General features: G+C 42.4%; 1 protein-coding gene across 1 annotated transcript; it reads right to left on the bottom strand.

The window, feature by feature from the left end:
* Nucleotides 1–315: 315 nt before the first annotated feature.
* On the bottom strand, nt 316–27,161 carry zgc:63587 (uncharacterized protein LOC393431 homolog). Its single transcript, XM_047592753.1, has 12 exons — nt 27,037–27,161; nt 20,690–20,745; nt 20,263–20,362; nt 20,069–20,155; nt 19,544–19,667; nt 16,001–16,135; nt 15,663–15,780; nt 4,502–4,603; nt 4,148–4,293; nt 3,910–3,993; nt 3,758–3,815; nt 316–1,462 (listed from the first exon to the last, which is right to left on the bottom strand). Exons 2-12 carry the CDS (start codon nt 20,714–20,716, stop codon nt 1,397–1,399), a joined length of 1,047 nt encoding a protein of 348 aa, XP_047448709.1. The 5' UTR covers nt 20,717–20,745; nt 27,037–27,161; the 3' UTR covers nt 316–1,396.

Below are 27,161 nucleotides of genomic sequence, written 5' to 3' on the forward strand. Positions count from 1 at the left end.
TTCTTTGTTTGTTTGGAAAGTCACAAGAAATCAAATAAGACCTCAAAAAACAGTGTGGACCTCTACACATCTAGTTTAACCTGAAAAAAAAATCACCTGATTTACCAGGAAGTTAAACACACAATGACCCCAAGTCAACTTCTAAAATGATGCCAAGTTTTAAGACAACAGAAACAATTTATTGAAGTGGTTATAACAAAGTCCTACAAACCTCAGTTTCAACAGTTCTTCCAAGAGGAATGGGCTGAAAAAATATATATATTGTAGCTAACTCTAACAATTAATTAAAAAAAAACGGACTCAACGATGGTCGACTTTTGTTTCCTAAACAAATTTTATTTCAGAGGGAAATACAAAAAAATTGACACCTAAAAACAAGCGTTTAATGAGACACGATTAAGGACTTTTGTCTTAAGTTCAACAGACAAGATTTGAGAGCCAAAGACAGAAGAACATGATAATAATAATAATGACGATAATGTGAATGGCACATCAATGGCAGCACTGCAGAACTGTTAGGAGGCTGGAGGGAGTTTACACGTTAAATATCGTAGAATATGATTTTTAAATCGGAAAACACTAATACAGTATGTTAAAAACAAGACGGCACATGTAGTGTACAAGCTGACCATTTAAATTGTTACTGGACACATAAATGTCTTTTATTATTTTTTACTCTATCTGTAATTACAATTTAAATTAATCTTAAGTGTGATGAGATCCTAGGGTCTCGCCGTTTCTCTTAAATAGCTGAGTTAGTTTTTACTGTTGGCTACAAAAACATGGTTCGAGATTAGTAACGAATACACGTTACTGAAACATACAAGACACAGGAGCTCTATTCATCCTGGACATGAACATTTAAGCACTAGTACCTTTATTTACTGCCTGAAGATCAAAGTACCCAGGTAATGATGGAATACTTAAATACTCATTAACTGATTGAAACACAAAGAGTTTTACTTGTAAGTTAAAATATGTTCTAAAAGATCAAGAGTGCTTCCTGAAGGCTTGGACTTGGAAAATCATTTCTGTAAACATGTTGCATGATAGCAAAGCGTCTCAGTACCGTCGTCTCTGGCAGCTCTGGGGACGATATTTAAGATCAAAGACTGAATGACAGCGTTTTTGTTGTGGACTGTGAGTAGAGCCTGGACAAGTAAGACCTAAGCGTGAAGCTCCAGAACAGCTGATGGATGGATGGATGTTTGGAGGGAAGAAGAAGAAGTAGAAGTGCTGTGGAGTGAACATAAAGATGATGTGATCCTGGATACTTGTCTGCAGGAACGGCTGGAAGATCATATATACACAATATACTGTGTATACTGTGTACGTGATGGTGTGAGGGGTGGAGGGGGCCGGGGGATCACGTGCTTCCCTTTTGGCCTGGACCCTTTTACTCGTCTGATTTCATCTTCATCTGTGCCTGCATCTGAGCGATCATCTCCTGCATGCGTCTCAGCTGCAGAGAGGAAAAAAAGAAAGATAAAAAAAACTAAATCAACTGAAGGACATGTAATAAACCATTTCCACATTAGTATGTTTACAAGACAAGACTGATTTATCTTTCTACAAACAATTCTGCAAAATGTTTTCTCCTAAAACCTCCAGTAGAGGTCAGATCTGTCAAAGGTAAATCACAGTCATGTATCAGAGAGGAACGTCCAAAACACTGCTTTACAAATGAATTAAGTTTGAAGTTAACTAAGCCTTATGCTAACTAGGCTTAAAGATACTGTCATATATACTGTGAAACACATCTGTGCATGTAATTTATATCCATGTAGACAGACAAATTTAATTGACATATAACTTTGCCTTAATTACTACTAAGTTATTATGGCAAGCGTTGCTGGTGTTATAATGATAATACTAAATAACAGTCAGACTAGTTTAATCTTCACTATTTCTGAGTATTGCTAAGCTATATTTAAAGCAAGTAGACGCTGGGATATTTAAGTGAGGACCTTTTACATATTATCAGACATTGACATTAACATTTATAGGCCCATTAATGGTGAAAATAAGACATTTAATTTAACATAGCACATCCACCCCATAGGGTCACACTGTAGAATCTTCCCTCTGACGTAGCAAACATGGCGGCCATGATGTGAGTTGACCAGACTCTCTCTAATATACGGCTCTGAGGTAAATACAGTTTTGTGTCTAATCTGACAGCAGCAAAACCGTCTCAGGAGAAAATAAAAATAATTAGCACTCATGTTAAGTATTAGAGTTAAACCAAAACAGGACAGAAATGCACACGCTGCTGATACAGTGTTATTATCTCTAATTAGAGTCTCGGCTTTAATAACTCTACTACAGTTATTTCCACCTAACACTAAGCCGTCTTTACAGATCTGTACACACCAACCTGAAGCTGATTCTTAGTGCAAAAGCAAAAATATCAAACAGTTTAAAGTATTAGATTGCATTTATCCCACTTCGCTGAGGTAAAGTCGGTGAAACGAAGTGCAAATCAATCAGTTACAATGATTTATATCGGATGAAGCAGAAGAAACTGTTTAAAAATGTATGAAGCATAAAATCAATGTCAAATGATGAATTAATAATGACTGAAAGGTAAATAAAGGTTCATGTGAAAGTAGAAACTGGGTCATAAGAAGAATATAATTTGAAAAAGTAAGTGATGATGATGAAATGTGTGCATCTGATCATAGCTTGAACTATTAAACGTCACCTCTCGTTATAGTCTAGCGCCTTCTTGTGGCTGTGGAGGGAACTTCAAGCGGTCCAATACTGGACGTTTGTCCTCAAAAATATTTTCCATTATTGATCTTTATCTTTTAACTTTTGGCTGCCAAAATTTAGATCAAGGTCTGGAAATGTGAGGGCAAGTCACCTTTTTATTAAGATTAAACTGAATTTAGGTTTAATAAGAACTGAAGCCAGACATTTGTCTTTGAGAACTAATAAAGGGGAATGCTTTATTTCAAGCCTTGTATAATTTCCTGCTTCAGCACTTAATACAGAGAAAATAGAGGTTTAACTCTGATACTTTGAGCTTAGAAAGTGCCTCTTCAAAGAAATGAGTTTAAAACCGAAAGGTTAATGATTCATTATCATTGTGAATTCTGGCCTTTATGTGTCTTACATCATCATTTTATATTAACGTTGCCTCATTTAATAAAAGCATCTTCCTTTTTCAATGTATTTCAATTTATTTATGTGCAAAGTCTCTGTTAAATAGTCCAGTAAATACACGATACATCCTGACCTCTACTGTAATTTTCATCTAGACAATAAGAAATGTCACCAACTGATTTTAGCCACTGGAGCTGTGACTGTGGAACGCCGCCTTGCTTTTCCAGCTATTAGAAGAAAAGTGCTCTTTCTTTCTAGGAAACCTCCTGACAAATAACAATGATGCTTTCTCGGAATTTATTAGGGATCTAGGGAGTAACTGTTGCCACTGTGATATTTCCTCCGATGTAAACAAAGCGCCATTATCACCCCATGTTTTGTGTTGTTTTTTCGTCTCCTCACGATACTGAGGTCATTCCCACCATAATGCTGTACCAGGACATCCAGGCAGGAAGTGATGGCATATCCTGCCTGGGCACATTGTTTACAAACAGTTCTGATTGCACCCCGCCCCGCTCACCATGGTGCACCGCTGCAGTGGCACAAAAAAGCCAACCAAGAGCAATCAGGAAACTTTTATTACCCGATGAAAGGCACACGGGGCCTTAAAGTGAGGCTGGAGGACTTTCTTGCAGCTGTGTGCTCTTACCTCTGCCTCTTTCTGTAGCAGGATCTGGTCCTTATCCAACACGTCCTCTTCCACGGCTCTGCAGGGGGAGGAAAAGACATTTTAAACATCTTTAATCTTGTTAGGAAGCAGGAGCAGCTGCTGTTTGGGGGGATTTTTAAAGAGCATCTCACCTGCCCGCTCTCTTCAGCCTCTCTGAGCGGAAGTTCTCATAATGCAGATCCTGAGTCACCTCCTGGAGGTCTTGCATGTGGGTGCTGCAACAAACAGACACGCTGTTACATCTAGAAGCACTAGAGGGCAGTAGAACGCTGCTTTTTCAACTGTCTGCAGCTAAATTAATGAGGCAGAAGTTTGTTTAACAAGGTTTTAAAAGTGTTTCTTTCTGAAATCCTTTAACTGGAGACTCACACAAGCATGGTGCGTAGTTTGAGGAAGTCATTGTGCTCGGGGTTCTCCACCTCCACCACTCCCCAGGGGTAAAGACGACCACGGATCTTCTTCCCCTTCACCTCGATCAGCTGGTTGGAGCCAATGACAGCAAAGGGGATGCTCGCCTGGGAAAGGAAGTTAAATGGCCAGAGGGCAAACAAAGTCAGAGGAAGGGATATGGAAAGAGATACGGAAAATGAGAGTATCGGAGAGGAGGGGTTGCGGTGAAGGGAAGCAGGGATGGATGGGAAGAGGATGGCACCTATCACTAAACCAGCAGAGGGAAACGTCTCTACAAACTGCTGACATAAGCCGCGTGTCCCCCGGCCTCACCTTCAGGACTCTGGTCTGCTCCTTGAACTCCTCGTCCTCGTCGGAGTCGGCATCGGGCAGCTGATAGATTTTGATCCCGTGCTCGGCGATCTCGTCCAGGATCTGAGAGATGGAAGGAAGGGAAAGACAGTGAGGACGTTACCCACTGATCTGTCACGGTGCAGAGAAACATCTTAAACTCTTAAACCCTGCAGATACCAACACAGGGTCCAGATGACTTCAAACCTGAACTCCAACAGCCGAGAACAGTAAAAGATCCTCACAGTCACTACCAATAAAGACTATGGGATTGGGAAAAAATACTGATATGGGAATATATCGTGATACTTTTTCTTCTTTTGAAAGTCTAAATATTGATTAAAAAAAAAAGAAAAGAAAAACTCATGTTTTAGGCCGATCGTGAACAACTTCCACATCTCCAACACCACTTTTTCTGTACATATGCAATAAACTGGAAATGGATCATTTGGATTAATATTGTTTTTAGACTCGATTTGTCCGATGAATTATCTCTGTCTGATGCGTCTGTACGTATTTGCAACGTGTATTTTAAGCTGCTTTTAAAATTCCTTAGTGAACTATGTATAATATTGCAATATATAGCAATAATGTATTGTACACTGATCAGCCACAACATTAAAACCATGTACAGGAGGAGCAAATAACATCTTCAGTGTTTTGCTGGTAATCTTGTGGATGTTTCTTAGACATGGACCACCCACCTAGACCAGACCAGACCAGACCAGACCCGACCTCTCCGCCCCCATAGCAAAGATACTCCTTGATACTCGTAAAAACATGAAAACAGCACAAAGCGTTGATTTCACTAGAACCCAAACTCATCAAGCATCTGAACACAGGCCCCTCCCCTCGACCCATAGGACCCAAAGACCCCCCACTAACAACATCAGAAGGTCCATGTCCACTCTCTGATGAGTCACAACTGTTTGGGAGGCACAAGGGAGAGTCCTACACGATATTAGGAAGGTGGTCATAATGTTATGCCTCAAATCATATGTGCAAAACAACAGCTGCAGCTCTGACCCATCAGCAGTAAGAGAGAGTAATAGGAGGGTGTGTGTGTGTGAGAGAGAGAGTACCTGTTGTTGCAGCAACACATTTAATTAAAGGCCCCCCGTGGAGGATAAAAAGGGGGGAGAGACAGAAAAAGGGTAGACAGGTGAAAAATAACAAGTCTGCATTCGACTTCAGAAAGAGCCCGAAAGTTCTCGGCCTCTTTTCTCCGACCGGCGGAGAAACAATCTCAAACAAAGGAGCTTTCTTCGCCCGCTACCTCGGGGACAGATGTCAGTATTTATTATTCTAAACATCAAAGCTGCATTTTTCCTTTGTGTTCCCGAGAGGAGAATTTTTAAATCCACAATGTAGTCTTATGTAATGGAGCCAAAAAATGTCAAGTGTTGTTTTCCTGACTTTTTGGGGGACTTTCATGTCCCCTGGTGTATAATGGGACAGCGGTGACTCAGCCAGGAGTCTCGGAAGTGAGCGCAGGTTTTCCTACGGAGAGCAGCTCCTGTTCCGAGTCCTTGTTATGGCTGTCGCTTGTTTTCTCAGCGAGCCCTGAGCGCGGTGTGTGTGCGAGATAGTGTGCGCGCGGGGAGAGTCGGGCATTGTTGTGGGGCAGGTCTAAAAACAAACAGAGCTTCGCGGGACCCGGGAGGAGAGCGTGACACCGGACCAGAGCCTCTTTTTTTTTTTTTGTTTTTTTTTCTTTCTTCATTTGCTCAAACGCACACGATTTTACAGAAGCCTCACAACGGCTGGAGGCTGGATAAACATCAGTCTGGCGGGGCGAGCACGTAAAGAATTTTGGGAAACTTTGTGCACTCGCTGGCAAAATAAACAGCGTGACACAATGGCAGGAAAAAATGAAACAAACAGCAAATGTAGTCACACTGAAAGATAAGACAGAGAGAAACTCAGATGTAATAAAACGAGACAAATCACACCGAGTACTAAGCGACAAGTTAAACAAAAAATCCTCAAGGGGGCGTGGGCGCTGCCTATGCAGCTGTCACTGGGTGCGCGATTGGGTGAACCCTAAATCTGTTGTTTGCCATCATCTGTTTCCAGACCTCCTAATCCAAAATGGCTGTTTACCTGAATTATTCCGTTCCATAACATGTGCTTAGTATGAACCGACACCTATAATCAAATCCTCTCAGGGATGATTAGATGTCAAAACCACCGCCTGCTCCAAATCCCTGTTGTCTCCTGCTGATTTACTACACACAGCGTAGGCCTTAATTGTCAACGTTACACCACCACCACCACCACCACCATCTCCTCCTCATAGCTGTGTATTTTCGTTGGCACGGGGCTCGTTGGCAACGGGGGCCATTTTGATTTTATGACCATCCTGTCCAGCTATAATACACGGGGCGACTCCTCCCCAACCCCTCTCCGTGCTGTTATGGTTGGCCCTGCAGGTCCACTCACTGATGTCAGGGCTGTGCATAAACAATGGCACACAAGACTCTACCTCAGTATTAATTAGAAAGGGAAGCCAACGATTTATCGCTTCGCGTTTCTGGCTCACATCGCACAATTTCGGAGCATTGTTTGCAGAAATATTCCATCACGCCGCTGGGGCGGGTTTTGACTTGGGTGGAGCCAGAAAATGACTAAGACGTGAGATAACGTGCAGGTGATGAATCACGCCAGACGTGTAGATCCATAGAGAAGTCAGGTTCATTCAGTTCTGGGAATAGTATTAAATATACAGCAGCGGTTTTTGTGCAGCCCAAATATAGCATAGCCGCGGGTCTATACATAGATGTAATTACAAAGGACGCAGCGGCAGGAGACGTGGCTAAGCAGTTTTTTTTTTTTTTTTGCAACCCCCGTGGGCAGGTTGAGCCAAAACCTTTAATCATAACGAAAAAAAGGTGCAAACCCATCATTACTTGGATCAAGCGTTTCACCACGTCAACTCGCCGAGGGAATAATATTTTCACGATTTGTTCATTCTCACAAACAAACCCACAAAAACAGGAGTGACTCAAGCACCTGCTAAGCACTGACAAATCAATCCTGGACAAATATCACTGGGAGGAAACAAAAAAAGCAGCCAAGGAAAACAGCAAACAGACAAAAGAGGGGGATTGCGGTTCCCGCCGCAGTTCTGACATTCGACGGGCAACAAACGCGCACAAACACACAATTATGCAAGTTTTTCTCGTGTCATTGTTGAGGACAGGGCCCAGCCTCCTCGGGCCTGGCATGGAGTTTGTATCCAGTAAACTAAAACTGCAACAGGGAACAATACTTGGAAGTAGAAACTTGTACCAGAGAATTTGTGGGACATCAACAATGCAGAGAAAGAAAAAAACAAAAAACAAAACACAAAATAAAACAAAACAATCTGCATTTTGAAAATAAGAGATTTGGGAACTGAGACGGAGCAGAACAGCAGAACTGTCACGTAGTTGTTTTATATAACCTCACAGACGGCTGCCAGCTTCTGCAGAGTTACCACGGCAACGCACCGGCGCATCATTAGAAGTAGTTTATCTCTTCAGCTTTGTTTCATACAGAGAAAACAAAAACTTCCACTAATACGCCGTTAAAACATCCCACTCCTCGCTGACCGACGGCAGGAGCTTGTTCCAGCTCTTCATTAAAATCTATGTGATCGTTACACAAAGAGAAGCAGAACAAGATGGGTTTGTAATGACCGAACCTGCTTGTGATGTGGATAAGGGACAGGGGCCCTCTTTATTTCTAACGCTGGAGAGTTTAATTTAAAAAAAAATCCTGTAGTTCCAGTACGTCGCAGAACAAAAACACTGCATAAGTTACACCATCTAAACTGTTATATGTGTGTTTGTAGACAGACTTTTAAATGTGAGCGATCAAACCACAGAAGGAACATTTAAGTGTTACGTTTTTTCCAGTTAGATTTTTATTCTGCATGAGATGCTTATTTCCTTACTGACATTTGAGCCTAACAGTTCCACTTTTTATGAGTTAACAGAAGACACGCACACACACACTAGATGCGTTTACTTCACCTCAACTAATATATATATATACTAATTAGATATCGGAGTTATCATGTTCTCTAAATAAATGAATTCCTCGGAAAAGCTTGATTACGGTCTCAAAAATTTGTTTTTGGAGCAGACTTGAAATACAAGTAGAAATAATAATTTTTTTAAAAAAAGGTTATTCATAAAAATAAACATCATATTTGCACTTTTGAAATTACAGCTAAAGCCTCAGTCTGACCCAGGTCATAGTGAACCTGAGAAAAATAAAAGCTCTAGTGGCGTCTGTGATGATGAATTCCAACCGTCCGGCCAATAAACTAAGAAAAATATCGGTTCTGGCTTATTCCAACATAGAAGAAAGAGTCAGCTCATTAAAAAAAGAAAGCCAGCTGCAAACAAATATATAAAACTTTCAGCCTATAAACTGTCTTTCTATAGCAGGAAACAAAAATGTTGCAACAGTGTGACTCTCAGTACAGTGCCCTATAATTAATATTTCATAGATTACATAGTCCAACTACTAGACCTGGTCTGGCAACATGTTTAGACAACAGCGATCACTAGATTCCTTCTGCTATTCCTTTTGCTATTCTTTTGTTTCCCAACTTAAATTTGTTAACCTCAAGAAACATGAGAACAAATAACTTCTCTCTCTCTTGCCGGGAAACGCCTTTCAACTAACCGGCTCTCTCCTGCCCGCAGGGAGTCTGAGGGGGTGAGGGAGCCCCAACAATACCTGATCTAGTGGGGTCGGAGGGATTTAGACCTCATACCAGCTTCCTGCACAAACACACGCACACAAACACACACTTTCCCATACACATAGCTTACTGCCGCCTCACTTTGTGAACTGCTATAATCCGGCATCAGACGTGGGACGGGAGGTTGCATATTACATACGTGAATCACCAAAGATGAAGACCAGCCTGGTTAGAAAGAGACAGAGAGAAACCTACAGAGCAAAAAAAAAAAAAAGTATGGCACTGACTGGACTCTTAGGTCACAGGGTTAAAGACACAGTCAAGACCAGAAGGGACTGGACCAGAAAAGCTAGATTTGTTTTAACAGAAGGTGCTGAAGGACTCCTACAAGCACTAACATGAAGGCATCACATGGGTATCACACTTACACACACACACACGTCTATTGTCTGGTATTAGTACAGTTAAGACCACCCACCTCTTCCTCTGATCAAAGAGCATGGAGAGATACAATTGAGCTATTCATGTAATCTTGCATTTAAGTGAGATTAAAAAGGGGGACAGTGTGAGTTTAGGATTTCACCCACACATCAGCTTCTGTGCTTTTCGGTCTGGTAATCAAAAGGGCCCCCGAACCGCAAACAAAACCAGAAATAAGCGACTCATTAGCAGCACGGCAAAGTCCGGAAACCATCTTTTCAGGTTGGCCCTCGGACAAGGAAACCTGCTGTTTTCACACTGCGGTCGACCCGAGCGCTCTTCCCCCCGAGAACAGATGACTGTATGCAGCAGAGCCGCCCGCTCGATGAGGGGGGAAAAAAATGCATATTTATTGTTTTAAAAATCTGCGGAGATGCCGAGCACGGCTTGGCACAATGATCAACGGCAGGGCAGAAAAATAAATACATCCGCGTGTTCGAAACAGTGGCAGGAAAAGGGACGGAGCACAGGCCGACCATGGACTCTCTAACAGACACGCGAACGCACAAAAGCAGCTAAGGGTGAAGTAATCGCTTCTCAACGTTTACTCCCAGGGCTCCAGCCTCAACGTGTACGGGGAAAGAAGATCTAAAAATGCAGCTCAAATTGCACATAATTTATCAGCTGCTTAGTCTGAATCTCGTACGACACACTTGGAATTCGCCCTCTGTGTCCCACTCTCTGTTATTGTCGTTATAAGAAAACCTGGTATGAGCAGTCCAGCAGTAATAATGGGTCCCAGCGGAGAGCTGGTTCACACAGCAGGAGTGCGGAGGAGCAGCCGGGGGAGTCGACAACAGCAAGCCAGACAATGAGGGGAAAACTGTGACAGCGTCTGGGGTAAAATATAGCGGTGGAGAGATGTTGGGGGACGGTGAGCAGAGATAAGGAACGAGGGGCGGGGGGGCTGCCCCAGAGGAGAAAGGAGATGATGAAGATGTGGCGGCGAGAGGTGTGAGGAGAAGGTAACGAGAGGAGGGAGGAACTATTGTCTACCGGCTTCAGCCTTGTTGCGAGAACGGAGGAGGAGCTGGTTTCTCTAGCCTGAGCTGACCTCAGGAGACCAGCTTTTAGCCCTCGCACAAAAGGAGAAAAAAAAAAAAAAAAGATATCACACAGAGCATCTGGTTGGCCTCCGCTAACCTTTCCTCACCATTGAAAGATGTAATGCAGTATTTTACTTCGAATTCTTCAAATTTTTAAGACGCTCCCCTCCTTCCAGACTAGTGTTTAGTTTGGGGGCATTTCATTAAAGTATAAAAAATAAATAAAAAAAGTATAAATTTGCTTGAGACACATAATCCAGCTGCACGATGTAAACCTGGAATAAACGTTGAGCCCCAGACTCGCGTGAAAAATCACCAGACACACAGGACAGGAGCTCTTTTGTCCAAATAAAAAAAGGCATCCTCGCTTTTTTTTATTTTTATTATTTTATCTTTTCATCAGGATTCCTGTCTAAACCAGTCTATGCTCAAACACAAAACAACCAGCGAAGGAGACTGAGACTAAAGCCCTGCACAGGATATGACTGTAGGGACCCAGACTGAGAGGATCAGCCCCTCAATATACCCTCCTCAGGGCAACTTATGAGCCGGAGACCACAGCGACCCAGCTGAAGGAAATCGGCATTAGGCTAAATTAAAAAAGAAGCGGTGCGGCACTGCCAGCAGAGGAACAACTGGACAGGAAGGACAAAGGGGAAGAAAGGTGAACGTTCACTTTCTCACTGCACTTTCCTTTACGCCTAAAGCCGTGCAGAGGGCAGCAGGTTGTGTCTCGTCAGTGGAACGGTGTTAGCGCGTTGCAGGAAACTTATACTGTTCTGTACAAGCTGTTTCCGCCTAATAATAAGAGAAAGGTCTGGACGAGCCTTGAGGAGGGGGAGGAGGAGGGGTCCCATTTACTCAAAGACAAATGACTCCAAACGGTGAGAAACTGCTTTGGAAAAAAACAAACTAATAAATTGTGTGGGAGAAACACTGGGTTATCAATCATTCTTCAGCACTGAGCTTTCTGGCAGGTTCTTGGCAGCTGGCGCTGTGACCTCAAAGGAAGGTCTGTCGCCCGGCTTTACTGTACAGGATTGTACGGCAGGAATCGGGCACGTATACCCAAGAGCCACTTCAGGTTAATCTGATCCAAATAACAAATACTCGAGCCATTTCTCCCGGGGGACGCTTAATAGAGATAAATGGGTCCTTACGATGCTTCACAATTGCAACAACTACACCTCCGAACATGTATGGAACAAACGCCAGGTCGGGAAAAGGCAGGAAATAGCACAGTGACGCTATGTGCAGACGTCTGAATATTCTGAATTTGCAAGGAAGAAATGCAGCGTTCATAGTTCAGATCATCAAACTGTCTGGACCCGATGTGCTGCAAGGAGGAGCAGAAATAGAAAGTAACAGAATCTCCAGTTATTGCACATCTGCACAGCTGTTTAGGTTTAAAGTTACCTCCCATTCACAAGTGGAAAACAACTTCAACAATCAGTACAGTTGTGTTCACTTGTGTTGTATAGTTTGGCATTGAGAACCTGTACTTGCATGTTCAATCACATGTCAAAACATTAGGTACACCTGCACTAAATCTCCCTTTGTGATTGTTGTAATGTTTGGTTTATGTTTAAACTGTGTAAGAGAGGGTTTAGTCTCGGAAATTTGAACTAGACACAGAAAATCACTCTTCTCAGAAGCACCACGGTATTATTTATAGAAAGTGAGATGAAGATTAAAGTCGTGTTTTCTCAAACTGTGAACAAAAGTTCCCAAACTGTGGCCAAACACAAGATAGTACAAATAATGTGCCGTCCTCAGAGACGCACGCAGAGCAATTTCTAAATGTGGGGCAGATAGCTCAATTAAGCCTCTGCATTTCCGGAGAATAATGGCTTTTCCAGGAACCCACTAACCTTAGATGGGACTGAAAGAAATTCTAATGTCCCCATTAATGTGTAACCACAACAAAAAACACATCTACCTGTATATAATTAAAAACAACAAAAAAAACAAAAAAACAATATACGTTTAGGACAGAAAGGACGTTTTCTTCCTTGCTACATTCATGAGTCATTAAGAGTCTCGACAGCTAATTACTGTTTAGTGTAGGAAATGTCTGTTAAGAGAACACTTAGTGGAGCATGTGAATAAACCATTAGACAGATAATTCAGCCAAAAGGAGGTCAGACCATCTCCTCATAACTTTGCTTCTCGCTCCCACTGGCTAGAAATTACACTATTCTCATAAAAAAATCAAACAAAGTTTACGCCAAAACTAATCAAGACGGTTGAAGGTGCCGCACGCTGCCAGCGAGATCAGAAAGTCAATGAGCTTGGGAGTTTTCTGCAGTTTGAGGTGGGGGGTCGGCGGTGGCAGGAAACAGGGTTTTATTCATCTCAAGTGGCAAAGGAACACTTAAAAGGTTCGAGGAAGGTCAAAACACAAAACAACACCGCAGAGTACAATTCAGCTGCTCGGTCCCTTCAGGGCAACACAGTGCAGGAATTTCACCTTTGATACTTGGAGCGATTTTTGTACTGATAAAAACACTGATATTGTGACAAAAGTTTAATCCTCACGTCTAAGGAAGTACAGGGAGAAAAAAAAAAGTGACTTTTAATGGCTTAACTCTTTTGTTTGGCTAAGATGCTGCATCAGCGTTTTCGGCTACTGAAGCTTTGGAGTGAAATACTCCGGAGCAAAGCTTGACTCCAGTCAGCCGACCAGACCCGATCGCTGCCAGACCACCGGCTCCGAGACCTGAATGAGAGGCAGGTGGGAGGTCTGGGCATGTCAGGGGGGACGGTGGGGGAGGCAGGCTGACTACTTCCAATTAAAAAAAAAAAAAAAAAAGCTAAAACCTCCAGACACTGGCCATGACTGTCTGAGCTAGAATCAACAGAAAAAAATATATAAATTAAATGTTGTACTTGTAAAAGAGATAAAATAAAGAAGAAAGATCAATTAAAATAAAGTCTGACCTGTTAACTTCATACTGATTCACAAGTTGAACAAGAATTACAGAAAGGAAAGAAAAAGACAGATGAAGACAAACCCTAGACTGCAAAGGACAAGACAAGACAAGACAGGAGAGGACAGGGCAAGACGAGGGAAGACATGACTTTAGACTAGAAAGGAAAGGAAAGGAAAGGAAAGGAAAGGAAAGGAAAGGAAAGGAAAGGAAAGGAAAGGAAAGGAGAAGACAAGACTCTAGGCTGTAAAGGAAAGGACAAGACAAGTGAAGTGAATGACTCTAGAAATGAAAGGAAAGACGTGAAAGGAAAGGAAAGGAAAGGAAAGGAAAGGAAAGGAAAGGAAAGGAAAGGAAAGGAAAGGAAAGGAAAGGAAAGGAAAGGAAAGGAAAGGAAAGGAAAGGACAAATGAAGACACAAATACATTGAAAGGAAAAGACAGAAGAAGACAGGAGAAGACAAGACTCTAGGCTGGAAAGGAAAGGGCAAGACAGGAGAGGACAGGGCAAGACGAGTGAAGACATGACTTTAGACTGGAAAGGAAAGGAATGGAAAGGAATGGGAAATGAAAGGAAATGAAAGGAAAGGAGACAACCTCTAGACTGAAAAGGAAGACGAGTGAAGTGAATGACTCTAGAAATGAAAGGAAAGGAAAGGAAAGGAAAGGAAAGGAAAGGAAAGGAAAGGAAAGGAAAGGAAAACAAAGGAAAGGAAAAGAAAAGTGAAGACACAAATACAGTGAAAGGAAAAAACAGAAGAAGACAGGAGAAGATAAGACTCTAAGCTGGAAAGGAAAGGACAAGACAGGAGAGGACAGGGCAAGACGAGTGAAGACATGACTTTAGACTAGAAAGGAAAGAAAAGAAAAGAAAAGAAAAGGAAAGGAAAGGAAAGGAAAGGAAAGGAAAGGAAAGGAAAGGAAAGGAAAGGAAAGGAAAGGAAAGGAAAGGAGACAACCTCTAGACTGAAAAGGAAAGGACAAGACAGTAGCGGACAGGACAAGACGAGTGAAGTGAATGACTCTAGAAAGAAAAGGAAAGGAAAGGAAAGGAATAGAAGTGAAAGGAAAGGAAAGGAAAGGAAAGGAAAGGAAAGGAAAGGAAAGGAAAGGAAAGGAAAGGAAAGGAAAGGAAAGGACAAGTGAAGACACAAATACAGTGAAAGGAAAAGACAGAAGAAGACAGGAGAAGACAAGACTCTAGGCTGGAAAGGAAAGGACAAGACACTAGAGGACAGGACAAGACGAGTGAAATGAATGACTTCTGACTAGAAAGGAAAGGAAAGGAAAGGAAAGGAAAGGAAAGGAAAGGAAAGGAGCAGCAGAAGCAGGAAAATCCTAACTCATCTTGAATTTGAGAGGTTATCAGCTGAGCACGTTGTTATGACGTGTGTCTTGTTGCGTTACCCTGCTCTGTCCTCCCCCCTCTGGACATAAGGAAGCTGAGGAGCGTGCGGGCAGGCAGCCCCCTGGACCCGCTCCAACAGGAAGTATCTGGGACGGGCTGTGACTGGCGGAGACGTACTTAAACTATATAATATACAACACTCTTTCCCTACGTCTGGCCCTCCTCCTGTTTCCTCTGTGATGTTGCCCCTCCCTGTACTTTTCAACAATCTGGTGGCATCATCAAAAAAAACACCAAAAACGAAAGCCTAGAAAATCACACGGTGCTTTTCTCACACCAGCGCACGGATGTCTCACGCGACGAGGGACGGACAAGTGATTCTGCTATTATTAGTGAATTAGTCTCCTCTGCTTCTGTTCTAATGGCTTAACCATGCATCTGCTGATGAGATAAAAATGAGCAGCACACATATCCAAAAACGTCCTGAACATCCTGACAACAACCGTTTAGACATTCCAGCTGTGTGCCAAAAGTACATGTAAAAAAAAAAAAAAAAAACATGTACGTGTAATCTGGATCAAAAGTCGTGCATAGGTGTGTGTGTGTGTGAGTTTTTTTTTTTTTTGCGTGAACCTGAAACCCACCCTCCTCTTCAGGCGATCTCTCTCCTTCAGTGTCAGTGTGTCAGCCTTAGCGATGACCGGGACAATGTTCACTTTGCTGTGGATGGCCTTCATGAACTCCACGTCCAGAGGCTTCAGACTGCACACAGAAAAAAAAACAAAAAACAAGAAGAGAAGTTTTAATGCATGAGAAATTAGGTAAGCCTACCTTGTGCAACTTCAAATTACACAACAGCACTAGGAGGAGCAAGTAAAACGGAAAGGGAACAGCACTGTTACAGACACTTTTAATGTTAAAATATCAGAAAATAGTGAGCGTTAATGTGCAGTAAAACTATAATAATATTATGTTCAGTTACCCGTGTCCGAATGGAGAAATGAAGTAGAAGCAGCAGTGAACCCTGTTGTCCACTATGTGTCTTCGGTTCAGCCCGCTCTCATCGTGGAGGTAACGTTCGAACTGATTGTCGATGTACTGGATGATGGTCTTGAAGCTGACGAGAAAGAAAATCAACGTGTGCACATCTGCATTTCATATATATGTGAGAAAATAAATCCTAATAAGGAGAAGGGTCTTGTGTGTGTATGTTTTGGCCATTGGATCATCCCTTCAGAAAAGGATATTAAAAAACTAAAACATTAGTGGTTATTTGATTTTCATTTTAAAATGGAAAAATTTTAATTTAAATTGAAGACATTTTTATTTGTCGGGGTTGAGAATATTCTGTTTCTAAAAACGAAAAATAAAATCCTTAGAGTGTGCGACTGGAAGTTGCCGTTTTCAAAATAAGAGCACGTATGAGGCCGGCGCTGTGTAACAGAAGATGATGATCAACACGTTGTTTTTCTAAACAATAAAAGAGCATGCCACAGAGAAGAGGGCGTGACTGCAGGAAAAACTAAGCTGTATATTTCAGGTAAATAAAAAAATAACTACATATAATCAGGGAATAGTTAGCTACGAGCTAACATTAACTGATATGCATGCAGAGATTTGTGCAGATGACAAGCCTTATTCTGCCATGTCAAAAATCACGTCAGTGCAAGTTTCCAAAGTCATTTTAACCTGGGCTAGCGAGGGAACCCACAGGTACTTTGGTGCTTTGACCATAAACACAGCATTGTCCTCATACATGCTCTTACTTTGAAATGGCAACTTCCGGTCACACAATATGTTGTTTCTGTCTTCTAACGGCGTTTTTTAAAGTTTTGTTTATCCATTCTCAACCCAAATAAAGAAAAACATCGTTTTTTTTGTTTTTTATGTCCTTTTCTAATCGGAAAATCCATTAACCACAACATACACAGACTGAGGCAAGTAGCTGTAAGCTAAACAAATATATATATATACAGTGGGGGAAATAAGTATTTGATCCCCTGCTGAATTTGTAAGTTTGCCCACTTCCATAGAAATGATCAGATTCTGGTTTTTATGGTTGTTTACTGGTTATGGGTATAGACAGAATATCAGTCGAAAATGCATAAAAAACACACAATCTAAAAGTTATAAATTGTTATGTATTTTATTAAGGGAAATAAGTATTTGATCCCCAAGCACAACACAAGTCAGTACTTTGTAGAGAAACCTTTGTTGGCAAGCACAGCGATGAGACGTTTCTTGTAGTTGGTCACCAGGTTTGCACACAGCGCAGGAGGGATTTTGGCCCATTCATCTTTACAGACAGTCTCTAAATCCTTCAAGTTTCTTGGCTGCCTCTTGGAAACTCGGAGCTTCAGCTCCCTCCACAGGTTTTCGATCGGGTTAAGGTCTGGAGACTGGCTAGGCCACTCCATGACCTTAATATGCTTCTTCTTGAGCCACTCCTTTGTTGTCCTGGCAGTATGTTTTGGGTCATTGTCATGTTGGAAAACCCACCCACGAGGCATCTTCAGTGTTCTTGCTGAGGAAAGAAGGTTTTTGTCCAAGATGTTACAGTACATGGCTGCATTCATTGGCCCCATAATGCGGTGAAGTTGCCCTGTACCCTTTGCTGAAAAACAGCCCCAAAACATGATGTTTCCACCTCCATGCTTAACCGTGGGTATGGTGTTCTTTGGGTCATACTCACGTTTTTTCATCCTCCAAACACGGCGGGTCGAGTTAATGCCAAATAGCTCAACTTTGGTTTCGTCAGACCACAGCACTTTCTCCCAAGCCTTCTCTGAGTCATTTAGATGTTCACTGGCAAACTTAAGGCGGGCCTGTACATGTGCCTTCTTGAGCAGGGGGACCTTGCGGGCACTGCAAGAGTTCAATCCATAACGGCGCAGTGTGTTGCCAACTGTTTTCTTGGTGACGGAGGTCCCAACTGCTTCCAGATCATCAACAAGCTCCTGCCGTGTTGTTTTAGGCTGCTCCCTCACCTTTCTCATCATCATCCTCACTCCATGAGGCGAGATTTTGCGGGGAGCTCCAGACCGAGGACAGTTGATGGTCCTTTTATGGGTCTTTCACTTGCGAATAATGGCACCAATAGTTGTCACCTTCTCACCAAGCCTTTTGCTGATGGTTTTGTAACCTATACCAGCCTTGTGCAGGTCTACAATCTTGTCCCTGACATCTTTTGACAGCTCTTTGGTCTTGCCCATGGTGCTGTAGAAGTTGGAATGTAAGAAACTGATTCTTAGAGCAGGTGTGCTTTATATACATGACGAGTTAAGATCAGGAGTATTGGTAATTAGTTGACTGAGCATAGCTGTGTGCCACATGCGCACCAGCCAATCTGTAGGAGCCTGAATTCTAAGTGAATTGTTGGGGATCAAATACTTATTTCCCTTAATAAAATACATAACAATTTATAACTTTTAGATTGTGTGTTTTTTATGCATTTTCGATTGATATTCTGTCTATACCCATAACCAGTAAACAACCATAAAAACCAGAGTCTGATCATTTCTATGGAAGTGGGCAAACTTACAAATTCAGCAGGGGATCAAATACTTATTTCCCCCACTGTATATGTCTGGTGTGAAGAAGCTGTTTTAGAAGGAAGGAAGCGGTCTCCCAGATTCACATGTAGATGTGACATATTTTAACAAGTTGCTTGGCCCTCCGATAAAAACTTAAGAGTGTAGTTGTAGGTAAGACCTGGTTGTCAAAAAGAACAGACTGTCTCACTTCAGATGAAGGGTTTTATAATATAAGATATTGCCCTTATACAGCCAGATTCACCACAGGACATGTGTAGTCAAGGTATGTTACTATAAATAATGAGCTGACGAAACATTTAAGTTATATCAGATAAACTTAATTAAATTATGTTTGAATAATCTCCGTTGCTCATTGGCTGATAATAAAAAACTCTCAGTTCTTAAAGACGACTTCTTGTAAAAGTTTCCTTTTCTGAAACAGGAAAAAACAACAGTGTGTCATTTTCACACCATCTGAGCTGCTGAACACAACGTTGTATCTTCTAGGTAAACGTATCCGCAAACATTACTCTTTTGCTGGTCGGTTTAAAAGCCCTTCATTCCAAAAGCCACAAAAAAGGAGGGGACAGTAAACAAATTCTTTCAGATGTAAAGCAAAACCGAACCGACTGTTTTTTCACCATTTAACATCTTTTGCGCCATTTTAAAATCTTCCTGCTCTTTAATGGGAACCACTGTTTGCAGTCGGAGGGCCCAGGAGTGTAAAGTTATGCCACGAAAAGCAACAGGAAATAGATCCAAACACACACATACAAATACAATACACACTCATACACATATATATATATATATACATATATATATATATATATATACACGCACACACAAAGAAGACAATGGACTCTAGACAGAGGGAATGCGGAGGGAGGAGAGGTGGGAGGAAATTAGATATTTGGGATGTGACTGGTAAAAGGGAGAGGAGGAGGAAGAAGCTGGAGTTGTTCCGACTCCTCCACCACACATAAACACACCAGTCCTGGCTGTTGATGGCGTCCCCGTATCCGGGAGTGTCGACCACGGTGAGACGAAGCTTCACTCCCCTCTCCTCGATTTCAACAGTCGAAGCCTCAATCTGCACCGTCCTCTCAATCTTCTCTGTTCGGTCATAACAAGACGATAAAAACACGTTGGAAAGAAAAAAAAAACATGTATTTATGCAATTTGTTACACAAGACCCTGGAGCTGACACAAAGCGGTTACGCCTTAGAAACACGAAACAAAAAAAAAATGTGTTTTTTTGTCATATAAAATGGAATATGTGCCTTCTTATCTGAACCAACTGGCCAAGGAGGGTCTGGGTAATTGTTTTCAAGCCAGAATGAGTCCTAATCTAAGTCAAGTCATAAGAAGGGCAGGGTCATATTTTGAGACTGCAGCATTCCCAGCATTCCTCTTGAAATAATGCTCTGCTGGAGGCACTGCAGCAGACATTTCTCCATTATTACAGTGTGCACATGTGTGTGTGTGTGTGTGCATGTGTGCACTGACTAGCATACCTGCGGCACCGGGGATGTAGCGTTCGGGGTAGAGATCAGTGAGAAACAGGCTGTTTATAAGTGTCGATTTGCCCAAACCAGACTCCCCTGAAAAACAAAGAGATTAGAAAGTAAATCTCTATTCTGTAAAGAAATCATGTGATCTACACACACACACGCACACACACAAAGAAAACAGTAGCGTGATTGCTCACCTACAACCATGAGGGTGAACTCAAACCCTTTTTTCACTGATTTTCGGTGCACTTGGTTCGGGAGGTTTGCGAACCCTACGTAACCTGCTGCATCGGGGAACTGTGAAGCACAAACGGGACACACACAGTTAGAAACAGAAACTGTAATTCATTAGACTCACATTAGACTCATAAAGGGCCACGGATGATGATGCATATCATTGAGAAAGTTCACACATCAATAAAGCCATGAAACACTTGCATTTATACAGGATATCCTCTCTGGATGCTTGTGTTAGGGTGTGTGCAAGAGATTAAAAGTACCAGGATTCTTAGTCACCGGGGCCTTATTAGAAACCCCACCCCTCCCTCCTCCTCTACACACTTTTACACACTTTTATCTGCCATAACTTAGAATAACGAGGTGACATTTCTGCCGGGTACTCACCTTCCCTTTCTCTCCAGACTGAGACATCGCTGCTGTTTACGGGATGTCTGACAAGCCTGCAGGTGGAAGAAAACAAGAGACATTCCTCCAGTCAGATGCAAATTTGTTCAAGACCAAAGAAGAGTTCCCGTAACTTATATTCATCACATTCTGAACGATCATTCAGGAAGTGAAAGAAACCATCAGTGGTATTTAAGAATAAAGCCAATGCTGCAGGATTAGCCTTTCCTCCCATGAGAGGTTTCACCCCTTTTATAACATTTGCAAATATTAAATTGTACCAATGATCTACTAACAAAGCTGTAGCAAAGGCAGCTCAACCGAGTATTTTCTTTAGTTTTATAATGACTTGTTTTTATTAGGAACATCTGTGGGTGGTGCAAACATAAAAACTCTTACAACAAGAGTCTGTAAAACTAGATCAGGTCTTTTTGTAAATTCCATTACACAAACTAAAACCTGTGACTAATGTGACATATTCATGCAAAATTATGTGGAAGGAAACAGAACCAACAAGAAACCAAGGTGTTCAGCTGTGAAACATACTGTACTATAACATGGATGAAATTTATCGAATTGTGCACATATGTAATTTGACTTTACAATACGGACATACACCAATAAGCCACAACATTAAAACCACTGACAGGACAAATAAATAACATGACAATTCAGTGTTCTTCTGGGAAACGTTTGGACCTGGCATTCATTCATGTGGATGTTTCTCACAAGTTTACCACCCACCAAGACCAGACCAGGTCCCCCCACCCCATAAGCAATGACACTCCTTTATGGGAGCAGCCATCCTCAGTAAAATGCAGCCTCAGACACCCGACGGGACACACAGGACACCCTCAGAAGGCCCATGTCCATTCACTTTTGAGTCGTTTTGGAGGACCTACACAATACTGGTCATAATGTTATGCCTGACCAGTGTATATACAGCCAATTAAAAGCCAAACAAAGCATAGCCATGTTTCCATTACACACATTCAACACTATTCTTTCCCTTTTGGCTTCAGGACTGTAAACACAAACAGTCCTACACACTTGGACACTGATTTGGGGCGACAGCAACGCCGTTATTCGCACTATCACAAGGAAAGGACAGAGATTACGAGCGCCGGGCAACGGGTTTGTTCCCAGACTCCTATTAAACTGTTGCAGTCTTGTGCACCCCGCGCTCCTGTGCCGGTCTACGACCCTGAGCAGACGACAGAGCAACAAGACCGCTTGATAAATTAGCCACGTAACGACAGAGCAGGAAGACCAGGCTCCGTTTTTATCACCAACACACTGGGCCTTGACAGGTGGAGTGTGATAAGCATTAGAAAGAGGCAGGCTGCCGTGCGCTGCCAAACGGAGAGATGCACTCCGGTTATGTAATGTTAGCGGAGGGAAAGAGGTGGCATGGGAACCTGTTCGGACCCTTATTAGCATTAACACACATTTCTGGACATTCAGGGGACGATTTCACACTGTCAGATGTCTTGTGGGGGGGGGGTGTCCTCTGGGTCTACATGAAAGTGGGCAGTGATCTCTCATTTTGACAGGGTGGTTTCACCAAGCCCACAGGGAGAACAATGGCTGTTTATCCCCTTTGGTTCCTGAAGCCTTTCCTATACAGGGCGGCTCAGCTGGGAGAGGAGGGAGAACACGTGCCTCACCCCTGACTACATCTCAAGACCGAGCACACTGGTGATGCTGGTCATTTGGGATGGAGGCGGTCCAGATCGGGGACTGAAGGTCATAAATTCAAACGGATAACCCACTCAGAGCAATCAGCAACACTGATATTTAATCTGATGACAGAGGGTAGGGAAAAGTCAGGAAGTTTCGCTCTGTGATTAACACGTCAGCCCACGTATTGTCCTCTGGGTCAAATTAGATTAGATTCAACTTTATTATCATTACACATTTGCAGGTACAGAGCAACAAGCGATAAAAGCTACTGTATATACAGGTGAGTAAGCTCGAATTTTACTACATCACGTTATTATATCTAAATGTGGTCTACTGTCCATGACTTCTGCAAAGAAGCGTCAAATATATGGAAATTATGTCAAAATAAGCCGGCTAACAATGTGTATGGCGAAGCGCGGTGAAGATGGAAATGTCCGATGTCCAATTGTCGTTGCCGTGTCGGTTGTTTGTTTTTTTTTCTTTTAGGGCGACCAGACGCCTCCGATTTCTGGAGACTGTCTCCGTTTAGGATGACCTGTCCTCCAGCTTAAGGTACCCCCGAAAATGTCCCGTTATGAATGAGGAAAAAAATGTTGCAGTTATTACGGTAGCCGGTCGTCTGCTACTGACGTAGTAGTTTAAATATGTTTGAACATGAATAAATATGTAAAAAAAAAGAAAGCGTAATTGTCCTTGTTTGTTCATTTCGTCTTGGTAACATTTAATTGTCATCTCCGAGCTGTAAACGTACCCAGATTTCCACATCAACACGCAGTGCAAACCTGTTTTACTACTAGTGTGGGATTATTCTACAATATTTACTCAACATCACAGTAAAATAGTCCGTCCTTAGTCAATATACTGCATTAATTACTCTCTCAACCAGTAAATGTTTATAGAGTAAATGAAAATGTTGTGTTAAAACAAAAAAGAATCATGATATGACGTGATACCGTCAGACTTTTGAAAAATACCGCCCAGCCCCATGTCTTGTTAGCACTAAAGGGAAACTTCATGTCATGACAAGTACTTTAAACGAATCTAACAAAGACAACTGAATGTGCACATCCCTCGAGTGAATGTAGCAATATCTCACAGGATATGTAATAATGAAACTTGCTGTAAAGTCATGCGCACCAGGGCTGAACTGTAAAAAAAAAAAAAAAAAAAAAAAAAGTCGTCCTAACAGTGACGCTACAGTAAAATTCAGGCCAACTGACCGAATGACCGCCCAGCGGTGTTGCCGTCCTAAAAGCCACAGAGCTACTACTGTAATGTAATGATTGGTTTCGGGCCTAAAAACACAATAAGGAGCCATAATAAGTGTGTTTTCGTTGCTAATGAACATCTGAGATAATGCAGCAGGCCACACAGGCGTATTCATGTGTATCACACACATTTTCCCAAAGTGTTATTCCTCTTCGGGCTCTGTGGGAACCAGCAGCAGATTAATTAAACCGCTCCAATATCGCAGTTGTAATCTCACAAAGACAACACAACAGGACAGACAGGCGGGAGGCACACTTCAATAATGTTCCCTTAATAATGGCCATTTAATCGGCTGAGCTGCTTACACACACACACACGCAGACATCAACAGGCCAGACGTAAAAGGAGGGGGGGGGTTAAACCGTTTGGGCCAAAAGGGGAAAAAAATGCCACCTTAGTAAAGCCAAAGTTGTTGGCATTTACAGTTGATTTATTGTCTGGAGTGAAGCCACGAAGGGGCAGCAGCGCTAGCGCAACCATTCACCTTCCTGACAGTCGGTGTCAAAGGGTCTGAACACCCGCTCTCCTTGGATTAAGGACACTTATTGGAAACATTGGAACTATAATGTCACACCATGGAGACTTTGGGAACTCAGTGGCGCAACAGCAAAAAAATGGTAATTTTCTGGCGGCCGATCACAGCAACAGGAATCCTGGAGTTACCGAACACAATAAAGAGATGTTTGGCTCACGTGAAGGCGCACACAAGGGCTCGACTATAATTAAGTAGCTCTTGGGGGGCAAAGGTAGTAATAATAATAATATAGCAATAAAGACATGATAGTAGTTTTTAAGCAGGGGATTTAGAAACACTTTATACTACGAGTTCACCAATGAGGGGGAAAAAGTTTGTTTAAAGCACAGAATAGAGCATTTATTATGGTGCCGACAGGTCAGGAAATTAAACACAAGAAGAGAAAATATTTTCCCAGCACCGGGCGCACACACAGCTTCTGTGTACATGGGGGGGCATTGGTTAAAGGTGCAAATATAATACAATCTTTTCATCTCCATTCATATTTCTGCCAACGGTTGCAAATGAATGAATGGATGGATGGATAAATAACGGAATGAACAGCAAGTGTGCAATCAGCCACAACATTATGACCATCTTTTGACGATACAGTGTTCTGCTGGGAAACTTTTGGACCTGGCGTTCACTCACGTCGATGTTACTTAGACATGCACCACCCCATAGCATGATGGACACAACCATCTCCAGTAGGATGCAGCCTGACACAAGACATGAACAACACACACACACCGGCCTCAAAGACCATAAGAAATAGCACACAAGGTACTCGAACACTGGCCTTACCACACATTCACTAGAATTCCACAACAATGCATCATGGATTGCAATGTTATTTGTCAGGGATTGATCACACCGGGAGACGCCCCTCCCCTCAACCCATAGGAACCAAAGGCCCCCACTAACAACATCCTGTTTCCAGACACCACAGGACGCCCTCAGAAGACCCATGTCCATTCTCTGATGAGGGAGACCGACACAATATTAGGAAGGTGGTCATAATGTTATGCCTGATCAGGGTATGTGGACATCTAAATTATCAAGAGGGACATTTCAAAAACAAGAATGTCGTAAAGAAAAGTGAAGATTCAGTTACATTGTTACTACCAAGTGTGTGGTCTGTTTAATATATTTATGTCGGGATACATTGTTTGCTATGTATTCATACTCAACATGTGACCATTAGACCTATCAGGTGTTGGCCTGGTTGCATGTGTAGTGTAATCACACCAAGTCGTTAGTCAGATGAAGCCTCACGTACCCTCAGATTATTAAATGGAGTCAGTTTGGTTGTGAGGCATATGACGGCTAAATAAAATACGGACAGACTCGTTGTCTGTAGCGTCATCAGTACATCAGGTTATCACATGGAGCAGATTATCCAGGATTGTTGTCCACCTCTGATTTAATTTCCTGTGTTGGCCACACGCCGACTTTCACTTATTGTATATCAAGTACACAAAATGCCAACTCTGGCCGTTTCCTGTTAACACAATAAAGCTGGTACTTATAGGGATGAATGTCACATCTAAAGTCTGTTTCTTCATCCGGTTTTTCACACGAAAGTCTAGTCAATAAAAAGATATCCTGCTGTTTAACATCGTCATTCAAAGTCCCGGACACAATAGTCCGTGTCCACTTGGGTCTGTCAGGGAGAATGAAGTTTTGTTTGCCATTGACAACGCGGTACAACACGGGAGGAAGCATGTCCTTGTAGTTTACGGGGTCAGACAGATGTCTCGCCTGGTTCTCCTGCGCTGCAGAGCATCTGAGAGTCGGGGTCGCAGGAAGGGTAAAGGTCAGGCAGCGGTGAAGGTGTCGGGTCAGGGTCCCCGGGACGTCTTTCGATACTCAGAGATGTTGTTCTTCTGATTTCAAACTGATTTCTGTGCAGCTCGGTAGAAAAACTAATTTGTTTTCTATAATAAAGGGCAGCTGCCAGCCTGAGATTACAGCTCAAATAGTCCGCCATCGTTTCCATTCACTCAGCAAGAAAGGAAGTGAAATATGCATGTTTTCACTGAGCCGAAAACACAAGCAAAGATGGATGATAATTCTTCAATAGTGGCCCTTGGCCACATCTTGGACAGACACATAATATGTTATTGTTTCCCGCCGGTATTGTTAAGTTGTCCGAACGCAATATTAATTTTTCGGGCAAAATTTGCTTCACAATCAAAGGTCAGGGAATAATCTGATGCTGCCAGGTTAAGGAGCGTTATATAATGGGGCTACAGGATATTTATGAAAGTGAATACTCAAGGAGGTACGTCAATGCATATTTTATGCGGTACTCATGTAGGAAATATGTAGGCCTCCATAAGAGCTTCCCTGCAGCTGAGACAATGGGACAATAAATTGGTTCAGAGCAATTATTATTCTTGTGAGAAGCTAAAGGGGAGGAAATGTTTATTTGGACAGTTGTGTCAAGTAATGCGGGAGGATACATAAAGCAATGTTTTAGTCACTGGCCAGGGGGAAACGTGTGTAAAGGCCTGTGTGTGTGTGTTAATGTCCACCACCACACCCAGTCTGTCAGACACTGAGTTTACCAAACATCAACTGGGACAATCATATTGTAATATGTCCGAGAGGCGATTAGGTAGAGACCATACCTTCCCTAAGTGACTTCCTGTCTTTAAAACGTCTTTAATAAGCCGACGTGTATTTTGATACAACAGTGAAACTTTGTTAAAAGTTACATGTCAAACTTTAGCATGCAGCAGTTGTTACCGCGGCTGGTGTCATATTGCCAACGGGACTTGAACAAACTCTCCGGCGTGTCTGCTTCCCCCTGCTGCGACTGACCTTATGAGTTTGTAAAAAGAAAAAGAAAAACACAAACAAAAGAATTGTGTCTTACCTGTGCGTAAATTTGAAATGTGGTTTATCAGCCGCAGCCTTTTTTTTTCGCCGCCGTCCCAGCCCAGGAAGGGAAACCCGGAAACCGCTTCCCTGAGTCCGCCTTCGTCCCTGAAGTGTTTCGTT

Source organism: Mugil cephalus, chromosome 8, assembly GCF_022458985.1.
Source record: "Mugil cephalus isolate CIBA_MC_2020 chromosome 8, CIBA_Mcephalus_1.1, whole genome shotgun sequence".
NCBI lineage: Eukaryota > Metazoa > Chordata > Actinopteri > Mugiliformes > Mugilidae > Mugil > Mugil cephalus.

Bases quoted from the DNA above. Each gene is read 5' to 3' on its own strand.
- zgc:63587 (XM_047592753.1), bottom strand. From the start codon at position 20,716: ATGTCTCAGTCTGGAGAGAAAGGGAAG. The intron at 20,156-20,262 runs GTGAGCAATCAC...TTTGTTTTTCAG, and splicing joins GTTCACCCTCATGGTTGTAG to GGGAGTCTGGTTTGGGCAAA. The intron at 19,668-20,068 runs GTATGCTAGTCA...ATGACCGAACAG, and splicing joins CTACATCCCCGGTGCCGCAG to AGAAGATTGAGAGGACGGTG.